The sequence below is a fragment of the Quercus robur genome, chromosome 6 (assembly GCF_932294415.1).
Source record: "Quercus robur chromosome 6, dhQueRobu3.1, whole genome shotgun sequence".
Lineage (NCBI taxonomy): Eukaryota > Viridiplantae > Streptophyta > Magnoliopsida > Fagales > Fagaceae > Quercus > Quercus robur.
The window spans coordinates 4,831,783-4,858,124 of NC_065539.1; the positions used below are offsets into that span (position 1 = coordinate 4,831,783).

Below are 26,342 nucleotides of genomic sequence, written 5' to 3' on the forward strand. Positions count from 1 at the left end.
CCACCATTAAGAATGCTTAAAGAATTAAGTATTGCTAGAGATAAGACAAATTTAAAAGCATAAGTCTTAAAAATAGATGTGACACTAATCACAAGTAATTCAAATAGGATAATATTAGAAATACTATAAATTTTACTATATAACCTTTATAATTTGATGTAATAACGAATATGATTAGTAAACTTCAACAACCTATTTGTTAGGGACATATTTTATATAATTGGCTAATCTTTTAACAAAACGCACTTTACTTGTAATTGGGTACATTTAGGATGGGTTCAGTACTTCAAGAAACAAGTGTTTAAGTTAGGTATTAAAGCCATGCAAATCTGACCAAGAAACAAGTGAAGAAAGTGTTATTTCTTAAAACTTGACAGAAGTCCCAACAGAATCCTTTCTATCGAGAATTAATGTTAAAGTTCGATAGATTCTTGACAAAAGCTATATCTGTCGAGAATTACGAAATCAGCATTTTTAGATCTGATTGCATGCATATTCCTATGTATATGTGTAGGGTTTTTTTTTTTTTTTTTTTTTTCTCACAACCGTAGACATATATATAAGGCTTATTTTAAAAGCTGTCACACATGCATTAAGTGACCGAATGCAAAAAGTTCCCTAGTTCATTATTCTCTCTTAAAAAACTACTACGTCTTTACACCAAGGGTTTTGTGACCAAGGAGCTTCTTAATCTTCATTGTTAATGAACTGAAGAACTTTGCAGCCAACATCTTCTTCAAGTTGGTGAAGTTAGTCACGTACTGGGATATCCATGCATCATTGGTTAGTCACGTACTGAGATTCGTGCATTGAACAGAAAGATTACCGCTACAATACAAGTCCAATTGGGTATTGGGATAAGGGTTCAACTGTAAGTTGATGTTTCGGGATAGGCCAAAGGGTTTGATAAGATTCTTTATACTTGTAACCACTTGTGATTGATAATAGTGGATTCTTGGGTAATGGTGACCTTAAATTCACCCGGTAAGGTTTTGCCTCAGTGGTTTTTCTCATTCGTAAACAAATCACTAGTGTCAAATTTATTTTTTGCTGCATTTAGATAATTTGGTGATTTGTTTGTGCTACCACGCCATTGCATGTAATTTGATTTAATTAATTAACTTGGGTAATTAATTAATTTGTAAGGGGTCAATTCATTTTAACCCAACACTATTAAATGCATTTTTGAATGATTTTTTTGTAATTGATGATATATTTTTACAAGTTTTATGTTGTAAAGTTTATGATATCTTTAGTATCTTTGTAAGCCTCATGTCACTAATCACATTTGCTATTACATTTTGTAATGTTGGCAAATCATGATCAAAACGGTTAAGTCTTGTTTTTAGACTTGCTCAAAGTATGTTTATGTGTAAAGTTGGAATCGAGTGTACTGTAGGATTTACTGTGTAAATCTGTCTAGCTCGATCAATCGAGAATTAAACTCAATCAATCGAAACTCGTGCAAATTGTTTTTCTGCAGAATTTTCCAACTCAGCCCAAGCCCATTTGACGTGTAAGGTTTTATGTTTTGCCTTAAGTATAAAAGGAAAAACTCTAGCCACATTTTATGGTTGTTGTTTATGCTGTGTATGTGAATCTCTTGTTAGATCTAGAGGCGGTTGTCTTCACATATACTTAGGGTTATCAAGAATCATGATTATGTCAAGAACTTGATGATCAGTTCGGTTGCTGCATAAAGAGCTTAAAGATACATAAGTGGGAGTACTTTTGCTTGTTGTGAATCCAAGAAAGAAGTAGCCCGTGGACTCAAAGCTGTCACGTGGTCGTGGTAGTAAGTTTCCTACTTGAGGTAGCAATAGAATGTTAGTGGTCTAAGTCGCTATTATGTAAACTTCAATTCTTTCATAGTGGATCTGTTTTACCTTAAGGATATATAGATTAAATCCTCCCCAGGTTTTTTACCAATTTGGTTTTCCTAGGTCATCATATATTTGTGTTATTTATTTTTCCTCTGCTTTACATGATATGATATATTTGTGTTAACCTAGATCTAAATAATTTGACTAAGTAATCACTTGCTAATTAATTAGGTTAATCTGGTTATGTTTTAAGGGGTCTAAAAACGTACATTTATGGTGGGATCCAAATGAGTTGAAAATGTGGGCAGTGTAAAAAAATTTGTGAATTTTTTTGTGTAGGTAGTAGAACTTGCATGAGAAAAGTTATTGAGAAAGTTAATAGATGTTCTTTATTATGAAATATTTTTAAAAACTTTTTATGGGAAAAGTGAAAAATAATTGACTTTTTTGACACATTTTTATATTTCTCATGAAAATGGTATCTAAATTTTCCTATAATTGTCAATTAAAAATTTTCCTAAGAGCACTCATTAATAGGACTCAAAGTTTGTAGGATCATTTATCACCTATTTTTGGCTTTTAAACTCATTGACTTAAACTTTTGGGTTAAATACGTGGTGTCCATATATGCTATATTAATTACTCAATTGCAAAGTCTCCTTGAGGTGTTCTTTCCTCAAAAAGTGGTATCAGAGCCAAGACGGTATGCAGCAAGATTACAAGGTTTTGAGGGTCCTTTTTGCCACTAGAATAGGAATAGTGTGCGTGTACTTGGAGCGTGTGCACAAGGTTCCCTGAACATGGACATGCACGGTTCCTATGGATGAGAAGTATATTGCATAACTGTTACATGCAACCAATGTCTCACAACATGTGAGATCAATGGATGTGTGCTCCCCACCAATTGTGAGGCATCGATTGCATGCAAGTAATGTAAAAGATAATTTTCCCCTTAGCAAGGGTGTGCATGGGTACAATTTGAGATATTTTTCAACTTTTTCGGGTTGATAAATATCCAACCCAACCCAATTTGTTTCCATTTCATTGAGTTTAATAAAATAAGCATAAGAAATCAATATGGGTTCAGTTGAGTTGGGTTAGTGGGTTGAATGCACCATCTCTAAAATTCTGAAGTGATTGAGCAAGTCGTCAGTATCTTTTTTATTTTTTTTTTTGAAAGGGCGTTAGTATCCATTATATGCTTTGTTAGAGGTCAATTCATTATCATTACCTCATCATAATTATACATATGCAGAAGAGGCTGCACAAACATCATTTCAACACTGATTGAAAAGATGAAAGAAAAAAAAAAGCATAGTATTTCATGTCAGTGTTCACATTTTATGTGTGTGTATGAACATGTTGTGTTTACGCATTACAATTATTAAAAGAAAATATAAATTAGAAAAAGGATAGGAACCTTAAATTAGAAAAAGTGTTCACACTTTTCATTATCTTGCAATGACGAAGTTGTCTGGAAAGAAAATATTGAAATAAATCTTATTGGGCCGACAAAGTTTTAGGGTTGACAAAGTTTTAGGGTTTAATATCTTTTTTTAATCTAAAAGGTACAAGTTGGTTTTTCCTCCCTTTTTGGTAGGATCACATCATTTTTATTTTCTTTTCAAAAAAAAAAAAAAACATAATTGTTGTTGTACCTAACAAGGGACTTGTTCTTAAAATTATTTGTTGCAGCTTGCAGGTCAATTTAATTAATATCGTTACCATAAACTTGGACCAGCAAATTTGCTCCACACACACACACACACAAAAAACTTGGACAAGCAATATGTGGACAGGTCACGAGCTCAGGTGTCCCTATTGAACTCCAGAAACTGCCATAATAATAGTTTTCGTACCAATTCCAGAAACGAAAGTCAATAGAAGGCTATACGCTATAGATTCTACTAATGAAAATTGCATTTTTGGATTATTATCAGGTTTCCATGGGGCTGGAGCAAATCATGAGACTCTCAATCTATTTAAATATTAATTAAATAATAAAATTTTTTATATAATTGCTTGTGTAGATGCAAAACTACTAATTAATTATCTGACATCTCTTTTTAAATTGATAATATAGTTAATTCACTTAATATTTTTTAAAATGTTATATTTATTAACTAGTAATTATAAATATATATAAGTTTTTTTCACAAAAATTATTTTTTAATTTGTTAACAACTAGTATATTATATATCAATAAAGCAACACCTATACTACTATCAATAAAATAAAATAAAAGGCGAAGGTCTATATATCTAATAAAAAACGTTACCACCTATATTGTAATTTTTTTCCTTTCATAAAACCCATGCTACACCACCTCCAAACTAATGATAATTAAAATAAATATGGACTGTGTAAAAACTTAAAGCTAAGCTAAATGAGAGTAACTGACTAACTCTATTTTATCAGGAAAAAACACTGGTTTCTTTCTCTGTTTCCTACCACACACACACACACACACACACACACACACACACACACACACACACAGAGAGAGAGAGAGAGAGAGAGAGAGAGAGAGAGAGAGAGAGAGAGAGAGAGAGAGAGAGAGAGAGAGAGAGAGAGAGAGAGAGAGAGAGAGGTTTTTTTTTTTTTTTTTTAACACAACTCTAAAAGGAACAGAAAAGAAGGTCCAACACAACTATAAAGAAGAAGCTTTAAAAAATTACTTTTAATGCTTTAAATATGGTTTGTGGCAAAATTTCTAGCAATACTTTCCAAAAAATGAGGTTTGATATTTTTTTTGTTTTTATCTGATTATTTCAGTTTGTTTTGCTGTAGAGAGAAAGAGAGAGTAAGTGATTTTCTAGCTTCTATGTGTGGAAGACTATAAGTTCTACACTCTAGAACTCCCATGTAGAGAAAACCAACCATTGGTTATACATTAAATGAGGATAATTTTTTATGTTTTTTTTTTTTATAGAGAAATACTATGTTCACAATATTTTTACAATATTTTCACAATAAATTATAAGTGATAGGTTGTTATGAGTTATTATTGGTAGGAAAAAAATAAAAGTGATTTCAGTGATAAGTTTAAATTAAAGCTAATAACAACTGTAGAGACTCAATTCGTGACAACCCCAAGATAATATTGGGCTCATATGTAAAGAGAGCCCAAACAATATCATTTGTAGAGCGTGGGTTTGAAAGGCTAGGCCTTGGTCACCGAACGGTGATTTGTCGTGGTGTTCATACAGAATTAAATCGTGTTCGCTCGAGGAGTCTTTCTCCTGGAGGCGGACTGGGAGGGTCTGGTTCTTGGCCATTTTTCCCAGCCCCTTTTTCGGATTGCTTGCTTCCCCTTTTATATTAGCCTGTATCCCTTATCTTACGTCCACGTGTAGGTTCGACTTTCCAGGACTGATACTTGTCCCATCAGCCCATACCCAAAGTGGTTGGGGGTGGTTGTAAAAGCTGAAAGGTATGGCTCTGTCAGGTGCAGAATGTTTTATTACAGTACTGGCAGCCTTTTACTTGTGCTGTTTCCGCACTGTGATCACTCTTCCTTTTAGGGGCATTTATGACATGCCGAGCAGGAGCTCGTCCTCGGCCATTTCCTTAGGCCGTCCTCGACTATCATGGTGAGTCCTCGGCCCTGTACCTCCTCAGCGCAGGCCTTGGGCCTTAACATGAAATGGGCTGGGATCATAAACTCTCTGGCCCCACAACAACTTGACACTTATGATTTATTATAAAAGTGTTGTGAAAATATTATGAATATATCACTTCTCTTTTTCATATGAGTGATATGTTTCATCAATCACCAAAAAAAAAATATATATATATATATATATTTATTAGGAGGTCCAGTCATATTCATTGCCAATTATATTTATTAGGTGGTTGATAAAAGTTGTAGTAATTTTAGCATTTTTATTTTAAAAAAATATATTATTTTTTATGTATTAACTAATAAATGTTTAATTAATACTCTTACATCCTTATTGCTTATTGATTAGTAGCTGGGCCTTTTACATATGGGGGCCTTACGCAATTGCCACAAGCGGATCGAAAGCCCGTCACTTCTGACTCCACCTCATTCCCAAGGTATATCAGGTTGGCTAGTTTATGTTTGTTTTCAATGTCATCCTTCTGTCCAATCTTATCAAAAGTTGTTAACCCCTCTCTAACAACATTGTCTTGTCTCATTTTACAATTTTTAATCCCAAAAAGCTCCTTGTTTTTTTTAAAGAAAAATTAAGATATTATATCTCTTTCACTCTCTTATTTTCTTCACCACCTCCCTCTTTTCTTCTTTTCCAATTTTCTGCCAACCGGATCTTTGCCACTGTGAGGATGTCACAGCAGATGAACAAAAGGTGTTCATATAGCCATCTTTCAATAAATCTAAGACTATAACTTTTCCTACAACTTGATGAAGTAGTTAAACGTAAGCAATACAAAAGTCACTTTTACATTAACTCACTACTTTTTTTCTACTACTCACAGTCAACCACTTCAATAAGTCGTGGAAGAAATAAGGTTGTAAATAAATCAAGTCATTCATAAACAGCTTAGGCTTCACTCAAAAATGTTTATTTATTTATACACAAGTCAAACTTGAGCCTTAGTTATAAGCTAGTTTAATAAATGAGTTGAGCCCAAAAAGAAGAAAAAAAATTGTTCATGAACAGGCTCGTAGACAGTTGGGTTTGATACAAAATAAGTTGAGCCTAGGCTTATTTATAAGCATGGTAATAAGCTTAATATGAGTACGATAATTCTTGTATTGTATCTCAAGCTCAAAACCTTGATATTGAACTCAAGCTCAACTTGACTAATAAATCTAAGCCAAGCTCAAACTTTAGACTTTTCGACAAGCTAGAATTCAAACATGTTTGTGTTTTAGGTTCATTCATGCTCATTCATATTTGTTAATTACTACAAAATTTAGTTCATGTTTGTTTATTTATAAACAAGCCAAATTTGAGCTTTAGTTTTAGGCTTGTTTAATAAATAAGCTAAGCCCAAAAAAATAAATTGTTCATGAACAAACACAATACAAAATAGGCTGAATCTAGGCTCGTTTATTTTACCCTTATGTGAGTTGATTCCCCCAATTTACCAAAATTTAATGATACTTAATTGGGAATTAAAGGGAAAAATAGGTCTTTTATGGTATTTCTTAAACCTAGAAAATTAGCACTTCTATTGGTTTTTGAAAGCTCGAAATGTGTGAAAACAAAAGAGCTTGTTTAGACCCCCAATTCAAAAAAAACGGCTTGATTGATTTTATACTAACTTAATACTAAGTGCGGAATAGTGTAAACGCAAGCAAACAAACAAAAGAGTTACTCTAATTCATATTTAAAGCAACACATCAGTAAAATGAAATGAACAAAAGTAGGAAAGAGAGATGCAAACACAGATAACACCGAGACGTGTTATCAAAGAGGAAACCAAAAAACTCAGTGAAAAACCTCTCCGCCGCCCTCTAAGCGGAAATCAATCCACTAGACAATCAGTTGGGATACATGGGTAAGCAAGAGACCCTCCAAGCCTAATCTACCCTCTGTACCTAAGCCCTCCAAGCTCCTACTCCAACAAGGCTTCTCGGAACCGTGTCTTGTCTAGCTCTCCGAATCCTGCAACAAGCTCCATGTTGCATCTGCCATCCTTGACTTCTTCCAATGTTTTACAGCAACACCAAAACCTCACTGGACACTCTCAAAAGGTGTGGTAAGTGTTTGGGCTATTGACCTCTCAATGATATGGAAATGGAGAGGTAGGAGATGAGGAAATTCCACAAATAAATGTGTAGAGAATTGTTGGTATAACAATTTCTAACTCTCAAGTGTTTTAGCTAGGGTTTTCTCTCAGAAGTTCTCCTTCACATTTGTGGGTAATATGGGTATATATAATGAGGACACAGAAAGTGTGTATCAGGAAGTACAGACTGGCAGAACAGAATGTCTCACGGGTGTCTCGCGGGAAGCCCTTACTCGCGAGATACTCGCGAGACACAGCTGTCTTCATCTGTACAGACTCTTCGCATTCCAGTCATGTGCAAGGCATATGCTTCACTTCGCGGGAAGCTTAGTCGTGAGACACCCGCGAGAAGTCTTCTGTCTTCACTTGCTTGAGTCTTCACACTCTCTCTCTCTAGCACACAACCCTTACAATCAAATCCCACAATAAATACAGGGTACACAAGATTGAAAATAATTGCAATCAAATTTGGCACGGAATAAAAGCCAACAAAATACAAATTTGTAAATCACAACTTTATAATTTTGAAACTCGAACTGTTCAAAGAATCAAAAAGTGGAGAGGTAAGGTTTTTGTAGTTGGATCGAAGTTATCTAGTCTTAATTGTATATAAATATATTAACTAGGACATATTATGGAACCTCTAGAACTGAGATTCTAGCCCTGCCAACAGTGAAATTCTAACTACTTTTCAAGTCCTGCCAGCAGCAAGTGAAATTCTAACTACTTTTTACAAAACAAAGAGGTGACTGGTGGAAGTGGAACATAAAGTGAAACAATAAGATTGGAGTAAATATTTTCCGAAAGGTATTGTTTCAAAGAAATTAATACAAAACTCAATTAAAGCCAATAGAAGCATTGATTTTCATTGATTCAACTTATTACTTTATTCTCACTCAGCTCCCTAAACAGGGTTAAGCCTGTGTCCAATGGCCAGTTCCACTGGACACATTAAAATGCGAACACGTGTCCAATTTTGGACATGTATCCATATCCTAGCGTGTCCAATAGAATTGGCCACTGGATAGAGGCCTCTTCCCCCTAAAAATAGAAACTTTGTAATTATTAATCAATGTATTCTCACATTTTCTTCGCAGCCAAACAAAAAAGAATGATATTAATAACTAAACAACACCTTAGCTTTGCTTTAGTATTGCTTGCGTGGTTCTTGGTCATATGTTGCATTTAATTCTCAATCACAATAGTGAGCAATTAGAAAGGTAATGTTTCATTTACTTTCTTCTTTTTCTTTTTGTAATGTTTCATTTACTTTATTGTTATTATTTTTTTTAGTTTCAACTTATGACGTCTGCTGACTATCATCAGACTGAGACACCAATTGATTTTTGGTGTAAATGGAGATTGAACCTCAGATTTTTTATTTAACCATTAGAGACTTTACCAGTTGAGCTAACTAAAACCCATTTGTTTTATTTACTTTAGACAATCATTTTCAAGATTAAATCTACAACATTTTTGAAAATGGTTTTTTTTTTTTTTAAAGAATACATTTTCATGGATTTTTGTAGTAAAAATTCTTTTGATGGCCACATTTCATGGTTTTTTAAAGTATTTTTGAAGAAATCCAAATTTCAGGGCTCTTGAGACTTCATTTAGAAAATACATCTATCAAATGATTTAGTTTTAAAATATTTTTTTAGAGTTTTATTTAGAAATCAACTTGAACAACCTTTTTGATAACAAATTTTAAAGCAAAGCTTTAGGAAGCTTTTTGAAAAGCATTTTGTAAAACAATTTAATAAAAGCCTTTTGAAAACACTTTTTTTAGAGAGTTCCTTTGGACCAAGCCTTTTATTTTTTGGTGGGATTGTGTTTTTGATGATAACTAAAAAGCTAGCACATCAACACTTCCACCCATGAGAAATAAATATATAAATATATATATATATGTGTGTGTGTGTGGGGGGGGGGGGGGGAGGAGATAAAAATCACACATTCATCTATTCTGTAACATTAGTTCAATATCCATATAGCTATATACATATGAATATCAAGATCAAAGGACTTAAATAAATAAATAAATAATAGGTGCATATATCTCAGTATCAAGATCTAGATATTTAAACACATAGAGCATGAATATATAAACTAAATGTACACAAAGCTCAATATAGAAAAATTTATTCACAAAAAGCATAGATCCACACCTTGGTTAAAACTCTATACCCATGTATCTGTCAATATATGATTGTGTACATCAAGGTGTATGTGAGAATATAGGCATATATGGAAGCAATAATATAAGAGCATAGTTAACACATTAATCTAAGCATAGAAGCATAGAGATAATATACTACTCACATAGCATACATAAAGTATTTTCTCAACAAAAACAAAAACAAAAACAAAAAAAAAGCATATATAAAGTAAAGAAAAATATGAAATCTGTTTACTTAAATGGAAATCTAGACTAATAAAGCAATAAAAGGGGATAAGAATAATAGGCTTACTTTAGGGGTGATTAGAAGGCTAAGGAGGCCTAAATTTAGTGCTGGAAATTTTAGGAAAAGAGGATTTAAAATCTTAGGATTAGATTAAAAAAAGATGAGATTTGATGATGGATAAAGATTGATGATCAAATAAATGGGGAAAGGGGGGAATATTTAAAGGGAAATGGGTTGGCCATTAGGCTCAACCCTACCATGAACCAGGCATATGGCAGGGGTGGGCTGGGTCTGCTGGCCATCTCATTTTTCTACAAGCGTCTAGGCCTTTTCGGTCCCCATTTTCTACTCTTTCGGATCTTATCTTTGAGCAGCTGTTTGGAGGACTTCTAGAACTTGGATTTTTGTGTTCTTGCAATCCTTAAAAAGTTCTTGCAGTCCACTTTCTAAAGGTTCCAGCTTTATTCAATTTAGAGCAGCGGTCACAAAGATAGTCCAGTTGGAAGAAGGGTGTTTCAGCGTAGAAATTTGCAAAGCTGATTTTTGCCCATATTGTGCATGTGATATCTCTCAATCCAAAAATGATATTGTCGAGCCATTTTTTCTTTGACATACATAATTGATCCTAATTCAATGATATTCTGGATTTTTGCATAAATTATGGCTGAAACAAAACAGTTGTTTGCGTGAAGACGCCCCAAAAAACAACTTTTGGTCCCCCCCAAAAAAAAAGTGTCATTGGAAGGATTTTGATGCTTATTTTGTAAATATGTTTGTTTTATTGTCCCAATACTCTGATTTAGCAAGTTGGAGGCTTCGGAAAATGGTGAGAAAATCATGATTTTGCATAAAGTTTCCACTTTTTTTTTTTTTTTTTATATTCTTTTAATTCAAGTGGGGGTTTTGCCATCCATGCTAAATTGAAGTTCACCATAAGACATTTTCAATGACTCCTCACTTGAACCAATTTGTGGTCGTTTGATTATAATTTAATCGAGATTAAACTATAATCAAACATTACAAAAATGGCTGTTTTTTATTATCAAAGATTCAATATTTTTGTAATATCTTTCTTGTTTCAACTACAATTTGGAGCTGCGAACTATCATTTTAAAGACAATTTCATGATCTTTAACATGATCACAAATTTATTACGATTGGATGGTTGAAATTTTGGTCAAATACTGACTAAACCTCAATTAGGGTTGGTCAAACTTAGTTAAAATAAGTCAAATAATTTCAAATGATGATTAGGTTAAAGTAAATTGGAATTTGGTGGTTAGATGAATTTGGAGCTAATTTAATGTCAAACAACTTAGTCAAACTCAATCAAACTTAGTTAATTAAATGAGGAAATTTTGGGATTTTGGGCTCTTGAACCATTGAAATAATTTATCCAACAACTAATTAGGACAAATCAATTTATTTCATGTAATATTCCTTATTTTTCCATGTTAGAAATGTAAAAAAAAAAAATTCTTTTTATTTTATTTTATTTCAAAGCTCAAGTTGACATTTTGGCATGGAAATCGAGGTCAAACAAAATACAGTGTCAACATCTCCCAGTTTCTATTTCTTCAACCTCCTCCTCTAATTCTCACTCAATATTGATTCCCCCCTCTCACTACTTGTGTCTTTAGTGATTCACTTTTCACCACAACACAAAGGTGACTCCAACGAGACATGGGAAGGCTGTTACAGCTCTAGTCAAAAATTTTCCCAACCAACATGCATGAATCAAATGCAACAATGACATGCAATACTAAGAGATTGGCGTCACATCAGTCGTTGCAGTAGTGCAATTTGGGGATCTCTAATGTAACCTCTGCCATGACAAATGAGGTAGATTTTGGTGTGGCACTGGTGGCATGGTGGTTTAGGTCTCAGATTCACTAGATCTTGGGTTCTTTTCTGTCAAGTTGAGATCTGTGGGCATATGGATGGGTTTTTTTGGTGGCTTGGGTATTGGGTAGTAGGGTTTTGTCAAGTGGCAACTATAGTGCTTTTTGGTGATGGTTGGGGTGAAATTGGTGTTGTGTTGTGATGTAGTATAGGGGTTTGTGGTGGCGGCAAGGTGGTTGAGGGTGGTGACGGCAATTGGGATTTTGTCTGTGGTGTTTTTTGTTTGGCTTGAAAATCTGTGTTTGCATATGGGTGGGTTTATGGTTGAGAAAGAGAGAGGATTAGAGTTGTGGGTTGGTGGTGGTGTTGTGACTTTAGAGTAGAGATTAGAGTGAAAGAGATGATTTGACAAAAATATTAGTAAAATATTAGATGAAGAAATGGTATTTGAATAAAATAGATAGTAGAATGAATAATCTAATGTTGGTGTTTTTGAAAAGTGGTTATGCAAAATAGAAAAAGTAAGTTCTTATACTAAAATAAACAGAAATTTTGCACATATAGATGTGAATATTTTACTATCTCTAGAGCTACACGAATTGTTTCCAATAGTACTTGATACATAAAAAGGGGGAAAATGGGTATTTGGCCCTAATTTATAAACTATACAGCAAAATGCCTCTGTTTTGAAACTATTTAGCAAAATGCCCATATTTTTGAAAATCGAGTTACAGGTGGAACATTAGCTATGCATATTTTGCCACTTAAATGTTTTTGAAAATTTAAGTGAAACTTCCACTTAAAAATATACATATAACTCGATTTTGTTAAAATCAAGTTTAAAAAATAATGGCATTTTCCTAAATAGTTTCAGAACATGAGGATTTTGATGCATAGTTTGTAAATTAGAGGCAAATGCCCATTTACCCTATGAAAAGATCACTAGTTGTTTTAGTTTTGCCTATGACATTCATTGTATATTTACTTAATTACTGACTTCACTAATATATTTGAAGTTTGGATTTACCTTTTAAACATTATTGAATCCATCTATTTATTTTTATAAAAAAAAAAAATTGTGGTTAACAATACCATAAAATATTTATGAAAACATCTAAAATCAAAGAAATAAAAACTTAAATTATAATCTTCAAAAAATTACATAATAAAAATTAATAGGTTGAACCCATGTTTTGTTCTACCACACCAATGGGGAAATATGATCTGATGGCATTATTATAGATGTAAACATAAGATTATAGCTTTCTCACAAGACAGATTGACTCTTCACTCACCAACGAGGAGAGACTCCTTAATTAATCTTTCAAAGTTCTTATATGATGATCCTTCAAAATCAGTTGCTTCCATTGCTATCTTCTTCCATTCCCTAGCTTTTTGCCTCATGGCATGTCCCTTTTCCCCTTCCATCATTTCCTTAACAAGTGTTTCAATCTCATGACGTTTAACATCCTCGTTAACCTCCACACCAATCTCCCAAGTGGTACAAGCATACCGACAATTTGTCTGTTGCTCGGCAAAGAAAGGCCAACAAATAATAGGCACGCCAGCAGATACACTTTCTAATGTAGAATTCCAACCACAATGTGTTAGGAAAACCCCTATGGATGGGTGTGCTAGCACTTTATCTTGGGGGCACCAACTTGTTAGCAATCCCCTATCCATAGTCTCCTCAAAAAATTCTTTAGGCAAGATTGCTGAATCTCCCATTACTACATCAGGCCTAACTATCCATAAAAATGTGTGCTTGCTATTCGCAAGACCCCATGCAAATTCTTTCAAGTGTTGGTCTGACATCACAGTTACACTTCCATAATTTACATACACAACTGAGTTGGGTTCCCTTTTATCAAGCCATTGGAGACATTTGGAGTCTTCTTTCCATAAGCTTGAACCTTGAGACATGAAATGGCTCTCAGGTACATGCCGACCTAGTAAGTGAAGTGGGCCTATATTGTAAACATGAGGGAATTTGGCTAAAAGTACTTCAAGGACTTCATGTTCAAACTCCTCAAATGTATTGAAGATGATCGCAGAAGAATTTAAGCAATTTTGTACTTCTGATCCCATAAAATCAAACATTGTTTCAGTAATGTCAGTGGTTCTAATAAAGGTAGGGAGGTCCTTGAGCCGGATGTTTTTCATTCCCGGGATCCAATTTATTGGTTTGTCAAGTGTTCCATCATCTTTGAAGCTTTCATCTGAAACAAAAGAAATATAAAAATATAAGTATAGAATGACAACTTTTCTCACAAATTGTTGATGCAATAAGTTGTTAACGATTAATAATAAAATGGTGTCAATAGTGAGTCTATATGAAAATCAATAATCACTTCTCTACTCAGCAATATTGAAAATGTCGTTTAAGTAATATTGAAAAATGTAGTTTATAGCATTACTCTAGATAGGGACAAATCCATGCTTGGACCAAGGGAGGCCAACCCCTAGCCCAACGCCAATCCATCCTCCCCATTTCAGTATTTTAATTTTTGTTAATAATGCAAATTTAAAATTTGTCATCATCCTCCCCAAAATGACTAGTTAAGTTGCAATTGACACTTCTCATAATCACTTATAAACTTAAAATCCACCTAGTAAATATCTAATGTGGGACTTTGTACATGCCTACACAACACACACATAATCACTTATAAACCTAAAATCCACCTAGTAAATATCTAATGTGAGACTCTGTACACGCCCACACAACACACACTTAGTGTTAGGGGTGTTCACCAAATTGCATAAACCGCACAAACCGCAAAAACCGTACCAAAACCGCCCACAAAATGGCATAACCGCACCACACTGCACCCACAAACCACAAAAACCATACCAAAACCGCCCACAAAATGGCATAATCGCACCGCACTGCACCACACCGTATGGTGCAGTGCGGTTTGCGATTTTATAATAAGAAAACCGCACAAACCGCACCACACCCTCTCTATATATTAATATATTTATTTATTTTTAATGTTAAATATATTATTAATAGTTTAATAACCCTAGTTTTCAAAAAAAAAAAAAAAGTTTAATAACCCTAGCAAGTGTTGACTAGAAAAGCCAACCCAAAATTAATAAATAAATAAATAAACTAGCTCAATAATTTAAAACTTAGCCCAAAAAAAGGGAAAAATTAGTTTTGGGCTGAGTAGGAAAAGCCTAAAATTTAAAAAATATATCGATTTCAAACCGCATCTTATACTTAGTATTGCACATGTGACCGCAAAAATGAGGTGCGGTGCGATGCGGTTATGGTTTTAGCTAAACTCTAAACCGCACCACACCGCACATATGACCGCAAAAATAAGGTGCGGTGCAGTTATGGTTTTAGCTAAACCGCACCGCGAAATGCGGTACTAAAAATGACCCAAAACCGCACCACACTACGAGCACCCCTACTTGGTGTTATACCATGATAATTGTTCTGATATATATAATTTGTAATGACCTGAAAAGAGAACTAGTCATTTATTTGTTTACACCCGGCCAAAAGGACTATTCAAGTTACGATAAGGAATCTTCATAATCACTTATGAACCTAAGATCCACCTAGGGTTTGTTTGGATATAACTTATTTTGCTGAAACTGAAAACTGAAAACACTGTAGCAAAATAATTTTTAAATGTGTGAATAGTATTGTGAGACCCATTTTTAATGAAAAAGTTGATAGAAAGTGGAGTTTGTGGGATCCATGAACAGTGCACAAGTGCACTGTTCATAGAAGACCGAGTCAACAGTTGCGGCTGAAAAAAAAAAAAAAAAAAGTACAGACGCAGCACGTTTAAGTGCTATCCAAACCAACTCCTAGTATACACCTGATGTGGAACTCAGTGCATGCCTATACAATGCACGCTTAAACAATCAAATCCAATCAAATACGCACAATTTGAGGTATCACACTTTTCATCTTAAAAAATAAATTAGTCCAAATAAGTTTTAAAAAAAAATGTTATAGTCTAATGTGTGGCCATCCTCTAAATAAAATAAAAAAATTAACGTAAAACATTTTTAAAAATCGTTTTTCAACTTTTAGTATTTGTAAAGAAGATTCTCTTTCTTAATCGATTGAAAATTATAAGGTTTGTATTTTTTTTTTTTTATGATTTCTTTTTGAATTATATCAAACGGATTTTAAGAATTAGAATATCATTTACTTACTAACTTGTTTATAGAGTGATTGTACTTATAATTACTCATTTTGTTTTTATCACAACTAAAAAATAAAAAATAAAAAAAAGCATTTTAAACAATAAATATCGTCAAAACTAAGTTTCATAATCTAAATTACTATTCGATTTTGTACTTCAGAAGGAAAATTATTCTGAATTTAGTATATATAAACAATTATAGATTATTTTTGGGATTTTAAAAAAATTTAATAGGACAAATGATTGATTTAAAATGTCTTCTGAAACAATTATTTTATGTCTATTTTCTAATTTGCATTTTCCTAATATTGAATGAGTGCTAGTTTTATTTTATTTTTTTATAGGATAGTACGATACTTAGTCATGAATTTCATTATATATTTTTCATTCTTGATTTTTTTTTTTTTTTTTTTTTTGGCTCTCCAAAACCTAAAATCCTGGCTCTATCTTTGACTCTAGATTATATGCTTTTAGAAAATATTGTTAGAGTGATTCTTAATATTTCAACTTTTACAAACCGAAATCATCTTGATATGAAAAGATTGCATGCCCCATATGTAATTTTTCAGTATATTAAAGATATTTCTTGTATCTTGTCAACGAGAATTTAATTTTGTAAACATTTTTTTGGGACATAAGATGATTACTATACTCATTATTGTAGTAGAAAAGAATAAAATTATTATCACGAAACAAAGTTAGAAATTACAAGTCCCATTCTCATAATATAAATGATGGCTAGGAAAGTTAGGAATTGTGATCCCTTATGAAATTATTCTGATTTATAAGCTACAGGTCTACACAACAAAGTATCCCTCTCCCATTCCTTAAACTTTGATAAAACAAAATATGATCTTAGGTTTCATTATGATGAGGATAGATTTATCTTAATTAGTTTTTTTTTTTTTTTTTCCTTTTCTTTTTGGAGAATCATCTTAATTTAGTTAATAATGCTTATGAAAGGATTCAATTTATTGATCAGCGATTGGCCATACAGAGTTTCATAACCGTATATATATATATATATATACAATTCCTTACTCTCATCAATTAGACCAAAACTAGATTTCTCATATAAAATTTTCCTGCAATTACTATATTTTACGGCTACGTCTCGCTTTTCTTTGATTTCTCTAGCAGTTCGCATGCGAACTCACCAATATTTTCCAGGTTTAAAATTCTTAATTAAAGTCTTATGAACAACTTCAGGCTGGATGGCTACTTACATTGCACTTAACAAAGAGAGTAAATGAGAAACTTGTGAACAGGGGGACTTAGCATATATGCTCATTAAGCTATTTAAGCTTATAGTGGTAAGTGATAAATATACTCAGTAACCCCATACTACCATCTGACTTACAGTTCAATTAATAAAGTTGCTTATAATCATCTGATGAGTACCATTGGTGTGGTTAGAAAAATATGAATCTAATCTTTTACAGTTATTCTAGCAAAACAAAAAATTGCTCAAAGTACCTTTGAATGGAAGAATGCCTCTTTTGATGAGTTCAGTGAAGTTGAGATATCCCATGTAGCCACAAGCTGAGGCAGTCCAAAACTGAACCTCTGGGATGCCTAATTCTTCTCCAGCTTTAATAGCAAAACTCATGATGCCATCAGAAACTATGCAAGTAACCAAAGGCACTTCAGAGGATGAGTTGAGCTTAAGCACTAGCTCTTTGAAAGGGACCAAACAGTTCTTTCTGGTGGCATCCATTATGCTTGGAACATGCTGAGTTGCATCACGGTCCGATGGTGGCAACCCATCTGGTATTGCTTCAAACTGGAAATCAGGTAGCCCCTTTATGTAGTCAAGCCCTTTGGATCGGATTAAGCGTCTGTGGTTGAACTCAGTGTTTACAAAGGTTATATGGAAGCCCCTTGAGTGTAGGAGCATGGCTAATCGCATCATGGGTGTTACATGGCCTTGTGCTGGGAATGGAACACATACTGCATGGGGCTTTGTAGCTCGAACTGAACCCATATCACTTGCAAGTTAATATATATATTTTTTATATGGAATCAAAAAAAATAAAAATAAAAATTGAGAGATCTTATGGAATCAAATTTAAAGGGCTTATGATGATACTTTTAGGCTCTATGCCATTTTATAGGAAATATGCGTAGCATTAGGATATTAGTCTATAGATTTTTTTTTTTTTTTTGAGAATCTAGTCTATAGATTTTTTTTAGTAAACTCATCAGCGGGGAAACCATTCGCTGTCACTTGAGAGATAATAAGTCTATAGATTTTTTTTAGTAAACTCATCAGCGGGGAAACCATTCGCTCTCACTTGAGAGATAATAAGTAAACTCATCAGCGGGGAAACCATTCGCTGTCACTTGAGAGATAATAAGTCTATAGATTTTTTTTAGTAAACTCATCAGCGGGGAAACCATTCGCTCTCACTTGAGAGATAATAAGTTATTATCTCTCAAGTGAGAGCGAATGGTTTCCCCGCTGATGAGTTTACTAAAAAAAATCTATAGACTAGATTCTCAAAAAACGGTTCTATGTCTGGTTCGGTTTTTAAAACCATGATAATGACTATTCGTTGTCACTTGAGAGATAATAATATCTCCTTAAAGTATCTTTTAATGTCTTATCTTGTGCACTTATTGCAAGTCACCAGTGCTAGGTCCCATCTAATATTATCAAAAAAAAACTATCAATTCAAAATAACAATCATACACAAGAACACAAATATTTACATAAAAAACATTTTCTCTTTGCAAAAAAAATTATATGACAAACTCCGAATAATTTCACTATTATCAAATCAATTACAATAATTTTTATATCTACCTTATCGACTAAAGAAAAAAAAACCTCTTATTTTTCTTTGTTCTTACCCACACAAATTATATTTCTCAAAAGACGGCAATCCTTTTTCTTTTCTTTTTTCACCATGCGGCACCCACCTTTTTGTCACTGTGCGGCTCCTCCTTTTTCTTCTTGTTTGTATTCTGCTCTTTAGCACACCACACGCATGCCTTTTATATATTCAATTCTGCCGCCTCACACTCCCAGGAACATATGGAGTGTTGACCTTCCACGTGGCTCCTATTTCAAGTTGAGTTAGAAGTCCTCATCAATTGGGCTTAGCTTATTAAGGAGCTTCAGAGCATCAGCAGTGGGAAGGCTATATGCCAAATGTTAGGAACATTTGGCATTTAAGCCCCAAAACTACTCAACAATGGGAAGGCTATATGCCATATGCCAATTCCAAATTTGGGATTTAGCTACAGTACCATCTCAAATGTAAGATGGTACTGTAGCTGAATGTTATAAAAAAAAATAATTTTTAATACTCTCATTTCTCTCTCCTCTCTCATTTAACCCGGGAATTTCTCTCTCCTCTCTCGTTATTTCTCTTTCTTTTCTCTCTCTTCCTCCTCTCGTTCTGCTCTCTACTCTATCTCAGATCAGTTTGTTTCCATATAAAAAAAAAAAAAAAAAAAATCTCAGATCAGTCTTCCTTCCTCACTCTTTCTCTCATCTCACATCTCTCTTTCTCGTTCAAGGCTTGCACTATAGCTGGGTTTGGTTCGTGGTCACGGCATGGAGATCGGTGGATCGGTGTATCGATGAATCATGGGTCAGGTGGTGGCGTGGGTTTGGATCGGTGGAGATTGGTGGGTTGCCAATGTCGCCGATGATGGATCGCTCAAGATCGCTGATGATGGGCTGGATGTGGTGTGATGTTGGCGGCGTTGGTGGCGGTGTTGATCTGGTGGCGCCGTGGGTCAAATGGTTTCGCCGATCTGGGTTTTGTGCTTTCGCCGATCTGGGTTTTGTGTGGGTTTTGTGTGGGTTTCGCAGTGAGGCATGGATTGATTCCGGTGGATTTGGGTTTTCCTTAGTTTGGGTTTTTGGTTCCGGTGGATTTGGTGGGCAGTGGGCATGGTGGCGTGGTAGGCATGGTGGTGGTGGTGCGGTGATAATTGGGTTGTTTGGTTTTTTTTTTTTTTTTTTCCTTAGTTTGGGTTTTTGGTTCCGGTGGATTTGGTGGGCAGTGGGCATGGTGGCGTGGTAGGCATGGTGGTGGTGGTGCGGTGATAATTGGGTTGTTTGGTTTTTTTTTTTTTTTTTTCCTTAGTTTGGGTTTTTGGTTCCGGTGGATTTGGTGGGAAGTGGGCATGGTGGCGTGGTAGGCATGGTGGTGGTGGTGCGGTGATAATTGGGTTGTTTGGTTTTTTTTTTTTTTTTTCCTTAGTTTGGGTTTTTGGTTCCGGTGGATTTGGTGGGCAGTGGGCATGGTGGCGTGGTAGGCGTGGTGGTGGTGGTGCGGTGATAATTGCCTTAATTGGGTTGTTTGGTTGTTGAGAGAGGAACAGATACTCAGAGACAGAGTGGAGTGATAGATAAAATTTAAATATTATTTTATTGAAGAATTTATATTATTTTATTGTGTAAAAATATTATTTTAATGAGTAGAATAGGAAAATAAAAGTTGGGATGTTGGGTGTATTGTAAAATGGTATTGTATAATTGATAAAGTAGGTTTTTGGGATGGTAAAATAAGATGGGATTTAGAATCCGGATGTGGATGCTCTCACGTGGGCTAGACTTTGGTGCCAGCTTGCAGCTAACAACTGGTTGGCTCAGTCTGAAAGCTGGTTCAGTCAGTCAAAATAAGACACTGATTCACGGTCACTGTGTACAGCGGGTGAGATACAGAACGTGAAAGAGTTTTTCCCCAAAAAAAGAATTCCACAGCTTGCGAATGTGGCAAATTGTTATTATTATGTTAAAATTTGATCTGGTTAAATTTTGTTGACACGATAACGAACTCAGAGAACTAATAAAATTATTTCAATTCAACCATGTAAAAATTGTGTCTATTGCATCACTTTTTTCTCTCCAATCTTACGCTTTATTTGGAAACGAAGTAGGATGAGAAGAAAAAAGAGAGAAAATGAGGCTGATATGACAATTTTCCTTGTTTGGTTGGCATTGTAGGAAAGAAATTAAGATAAAGTGGAAGGAGTGAGCATCCATCCGGCCTAGTTTTCTCATCCACCCAAATTGGGTAAAAATGAGAAAAAAAAAAAAAAAAAAAAAAAAAGATAAATAAAAAGCTTGCAATTTTTTGGGCCCCACTACTAATGACTTCTAAAAGTCCAATTTTGTCCATCACCAAAACAAACACGTTGGTTTTTATTTTGGGTATTTAGGTAAAAACATATATCTAAATTAAATACATTCTTTTCTTTTCTTTTATCTTCCCTCACTCTTTCCGACAGGGCAATTTAGACCTAAAAGAGGGTTAAGGCAAGGGAACCCTTTATCCCCTTACCTTTTCATATTATGCCAAGAAGTTCTTTCAAGAATCTTAGAGAAGAATATTAGTGGGGTTAAGGCTAGTATTGGCAGCACTCTCATCACACATGTAATGTACGCAGATGATATTGTTCTATTCTCAAAAGCATGTAGGAGGGAAGCTAATGCCATTAATGACTGCTTGGAAAAATATTACAGGTGGTCTGGACAACTGCTTAATAGAGCAAAATCAAGGATTATATTCTCCAAACTCACCCACCAGTAGACTTGCAGGGGCATAAAGCATATTTTACAAATGAAAAGTCTTAAAATGGACTATGTTTACTTGGGGGCTCCTTTATTCCTTACCAAGGCTCCAGCAAAGGACTTCAAGCTCTTACAAGAGAGGTTGGAAGCCAAACTAAAAGGGTGGAGAAGTAAGACTTTATCATAGGCGGGAAGATCCACTCTAATTAAAATGGTGGCTTAAGCATTACCTACATACACAATGTCTACTTTTGACATCCCTACTAAGGTGTGTGACAAGTTAGATGCTTTAACTAGAAAGTTTTGATGGAATCCAAAAGACCCAAATGGAAGGTATTTAGCTTGGTTGGCTTGGGAAAAACTATGTCTACCTAAAGGAATTGGAGGGATGGGATTCAGAAAGAGCAAGGATTTTAATAAAGCTCTCTTGGCTAAACTTGCTTGGATGATTGCCTCTAATAGGGAAAATTTGTGTGTGAACTTACTAAGAAGCAAATACTAGGTCAGAGAGAATTGGATTCAAAGTGAACCTTCCAAAAATGCTTCCCCAATTTGGAAAGCAATTGAGAAAACCAAACCCCTTATTGCTAAGGGAGTTTGTTACCTTATTGGAAATGGTGCTTCCATTAATGTATGGGTGGACTCGTGGATTCCTTGGCTAGCTGGGTTTAAACCAACTCCAAAGGATGACTCAATTCAACGAAACCCCTTGATGGTGTCTAACTCGATATCTACCGAGGATCATTGCTAGAATCTACCCCTACTAAATGAGCTATTTAATTCTGAGTCAGTTGAAGCCACCCAAAAAATACATATTCTTTTGAGGGGCAGAGCTGATAAGCTAATCTGGGTTCCGGACAGCAAAGAGACATTCTCTATGAAATCTGCATATAAGGCTAACCATGACCCTCCTTGTGGAAGTTCCATAGTGCAATGGCAAATATGGAAGATCAAAGCTCATAACAGAATCAAAATGTTACTATAGAGAATTGGGTCCAATGTGTTACCAATCAAAAACAACTTGGCAATAAGAATAGGGACATCTGATCCAAACTGTGTGTTTTGTGGCAAAGAACCCGAAACAACATCTCATCTATTCTTTCATTGCCAAGTAGCAAGGGCCATCTAGTTCGGCTGCAGTTAAGGCATAAGAACTGACAAAATGAATATTGCATCAAACGAAGACATCCTCAAAATGGTCCTGAACATGGATGAGCTGTGTACACTTTAAATGGCAGTCACTATGGAGGCTATTTGGCATCTCAGGAATCAGGTCTAGCATAATGGTAGTGAGGTGAACATCATTTCTACCATATGCAATGCAAAAAACAGAGTAAAGGAATATCCTATTGCTTTGGACCATGAGCAAGACAAAGATAGGAGTGTGGAATTGACTTCATGGATTCCCCCTCCTAAAAACTATATAAAACTAAATGTGGATGCTGCTATCTCACAAGCTTTCACCTCCTTAGCTATGGTAGCAAGAAATGAGTTTGGAAAGGTGTTAAAGGTATGGGCAAAGATTCATGATTTATGCACTCCTACTCAGGCTGAAGCAGCTACAATTATGTGGGCTCCAAGCTTGGCTACCGCTGAAAATTGGTGCAACATCATTGTGGAAGGGGATTCAAAAATATGTTTTGATGCCCTATCCAAAGTAGAAGAACCATATGATTGGTCCATCTCCTCCATCATTCATGATGCTGCTGACATGAGTGTATCCTTTGATAATTGTGAGTTTTGCTGGGTTAAGAGATCTTTAAACTTAGCAGCTCACTCAGTTGCTAAATATGCTATTGCGCTTAAAGTAGGTTTCTTATGTAATAACTATGATTTGCCTCCCCCTATCTTGAATGCGTGTAGGCAAGATTGTTGTTCCTCTTGTGTTTCTTCTTAGTCTAATGAAATGGCGGATTATCAAAAAAATCTTCCCTCACTCTTTCCAAACATGTAAAAAGGAAGCATTTTCTTTTCTTATCTTTTCCCTCTCTCTCTCTCTCTCTCTCTCTCTCTCTCTCTCATTTACAACCAAACACACTATTAATGTTGACAATAATCGAGCCCTCCACCCCATCTTAACACAGTTGCAAATGACGCTCCCAAGTCCCAAAATCTTATGAGATAATCTTTTTCTTCTCCTAAATGTTTAAAGTAATATTAATGGTTACCTGGTGGTAGTACTGTGATGAGAATGCAAATTGTCATATTTTTCTCCCTTAATGTTTAGTCTTTTATATTTATTTGGTGCCTAAATGTACTCATTATTCTTATATTTTGATTTAGGATGCAAATGGAGGCGTTAAGTGCAAAACATAGCTAATTGGGCGACTCTGGACAGTTTTGACATCACTTCGTAATCTAGGGATAACTCTCTCATCCAAGCTCCGATTGAGATGATTCAAGATACTATGGAACGCCAAGACAAAGTTCTACAACTTTCATGTTTTGGGTTTTGAGAGATACGAGCTGCATCAAGGTCAAAATCGGGCTTGAAGTTGCTGCACCTGCACTGCTGACATTCTGGAATGTTCCTTTGCCTGCAATTCTAATACGCAGATCTGATGGGGTTTATTTTCAGAAGCTTCCAGATCTGGTGCACGAAATTTCCAGCTGAAAAACACCACTTTCCTAGTTATATTAGGACTTTGTTTTATTTTTAATATTTTTCCTTAATTAGTTAGATTTGGATATTATTATTGAGAATATTTTTAGGAGATTTTGTAGGCTTGGGAAAGGGGTAATTAACGTGTAAAAGGGGGAGGAGAAATCAAAATTGGACACGCCTCTCTCTCCCCTCTTCACTGATTTTTTCCTTTGAGTTTTCATCATGGCCCTACTTGGCTAAACTTTTATACTTGGTTGAAGGAAACTAAAGCCTGGGAATCAATAAAATTGTGAGATCTAATTTGTTTTTATTGTTCAATTTATACTTTGAATATCGGATGTTCTTCTGTGCCTATTTTCATGATTGTCTCGTTTAATTACTAGGAGGCCTACTAGTTTATTGTTCGTTGTAATCTACTGCTAGGTTAGATATCAAATCTGTAATTGTTTAATCTCTCTAACTTGTGAAGCAACCAAGATTTAATGATTTGCTGCGTCAGAAATTATTAGATCTTAAGAAGAATGCTCGACTAAATTAAATGCAACTGCTTATGTTTGTGTTGTTTAGTTTCATCGATCTCTCTAATTCTTAAGGCTACTACTAGATTAAACCTTTAGCGCTTGTCTTGGGTTGTTTAGTAGTTAGGGTTTATTAAATCGCTTGTTTTCTAATTAACTACGACTATGGAGAGATAGGAAAATTGTTCCGATGGTGAATATTCAAAGTGTGAATTGAAATATACTTGCATCGATGATCAATTGTAAAATTTCGATGGTGTATGTTGACTTAGACCAAGGTTTGTTCTTTTAATTAATTTCAATACTTTAATTTGAATTGTTCCTTAGTTGTTTTTTTTTTTCTTAAAATTGTTTTCATTGTACTCCACCCCTCCCCCCTCCTTGTTCACGAAGCATAAAACTAGGCTAGATACTCTCCGTGTGAACAATCCTTACTCGCACTATTACATATATTTTTAGGAGTATAGGTTTTATTTTTGGTTGCCTGCGACAGCACACCATACTGCTACTACGATCAGGTGATGCAGCAAAGTTCCAAACTTCCAATCAACCGTAATCCATAGGGCTGTAAATGAACCATGTTATTCATAAATAGCTTAGGCTTGATTAGATAAAAAACTCATTCATGTTTATTTGGTTATAAACAAGTCAAACTTGAGCCTTCAATTTAGGCTTATTTATTAAATGAGTCAAGTCCAAGCAAAAAAAGAAATGTTCATGAACAAGCTCATAAACAATAGGGCTTGATAAAAACAAAACAAACAAACAAAAAAAAAAAAACAAAACGAGCTTAGGCACGTTTATGGGCTTTGTAATAACTTTCATATGATCTTAAATAATGAACTCAGTGTTTACAAAGGTTATATGGAAGCCCCTTGAGTGTAGGAGCTTGGCTAATCGCATCATGGGTGCTACATGGCCTTGTGCTGGGAATGGAACACATACTGCATGGGGCTTTGTAGCTCGAACTGAACCCATATCACTTGCAAGTTAATCTATATATTTTTTATATGGAATTAAAAATTAAAAAAATAATAATAAAAAATTTAGAGATCTTATGGAATCAAATTTAAAGGGCTTGTGATGATACCTTTAGGCTCTACGCAATTTTATAGGAAATACGCGTAGCATTAGGATATTAGTCTATAGATATTTTTAGTAAACTCATCAGCGGGGGAAAACCATTCGCGGTCACTTGAGAGATAATAATATCTCCTTAAAGTCTCCTTTAATGTCTTGTGCAATTATTGCAAGTCATGTTCCAAATAATATTATCAAAAAAACTATCAATTCAAAATAGTAATCACATACAAGAACATAAATATTTATGTGAAAAATATTTTCTCTTTGAAGGGAAAAATAATAGGACAAACTCTGAATAATTTCACTATTATCAAATCAATTACAATAATTCTTATGTATGCCTCACGGTTAAAGAAAAAAAACCTCTCTTATTTTTTTTTTCTCACACACAAATTATCTTTCTAAAAAAAGGCGGCAATCCTTTTTCTTTTCTTTTTTTCACTATGCGGCACCCACCTTTTTCTCACTGTGCAGCACCTCCTTTTTCTTCTTGTTTGTGTTCTGCTCTTTGGCCCAGTCTGAAAGCTGGTTCAGTCAGTCAAAATAAGACACTAATTCAGTCACTGTGTACAGTGGGTAAGATACAGAACGTGAAAGAGTTTTTCGATAAAAAAAAGAATTCCACAGCTTGCGAATGTGGCAA

General features: G+C 34.6%; 1 protein-coding gene and 1 long non-coding RNA gene across 2 annotated transcripts in view; one reads left to right on the forward strand and one right to left on the reverse strand.

Annotated features, from left to right (window-relative positions):
• LOC126732403 (uncharacterized) overlaps nt 1-18,008 on the forward strand; it is an 87,329-nt gene extending 69,321 nt beyond the window's left edge. The window contains exon 2 of the long non-coding RNA XR_007659467.1: nt 17,758-18,008. This is a non-coding gene — a long non-coding RNA (uncharacterized LOC126732403). The remainder of the gene's footprint in view (nt 1-17,757) is intronic.
• LOC126732399 (linamarin synthase 2-like) lies at nt 12,912-17,947 on the reverse strand. Its single transcript, XM_050435229.1, has 2 exons — nt 17,440-17,947; nt 12,912-14,010 (listed from the first exon to the last, which is right to left on the reverse strand). Exons 1-2 carry the CDS (start codon nt 17,945-17,947, stop codon nt 13,079-13,081), a joined length of 1,440 nt encoding a protein of 479 aa, XP_050291186.1. The 3' UTR covers nt 12,912-13,078.
• Nucleotides 18,009-26,342: the final 8,334 nt, after the last annotated feature.

Bases quoted from the DNA above. Each gene is read 5' to 3' on its own strand.
- LOC126732399 (XM_050435229.1), bottom strand. From the start codon at position 17,947: ATGGGTTCAGTTCGAGCTACAAAGCCCCATGCAGTATGTGTTCCATTC. The intron at 14,011-17,439 runs GTACTTTGAGCA...CTTTTGTTTCAG, and splicing joins AGGCATTCTTCCATTCAAAG to ATGAAAGCTTCAAAGATGAT.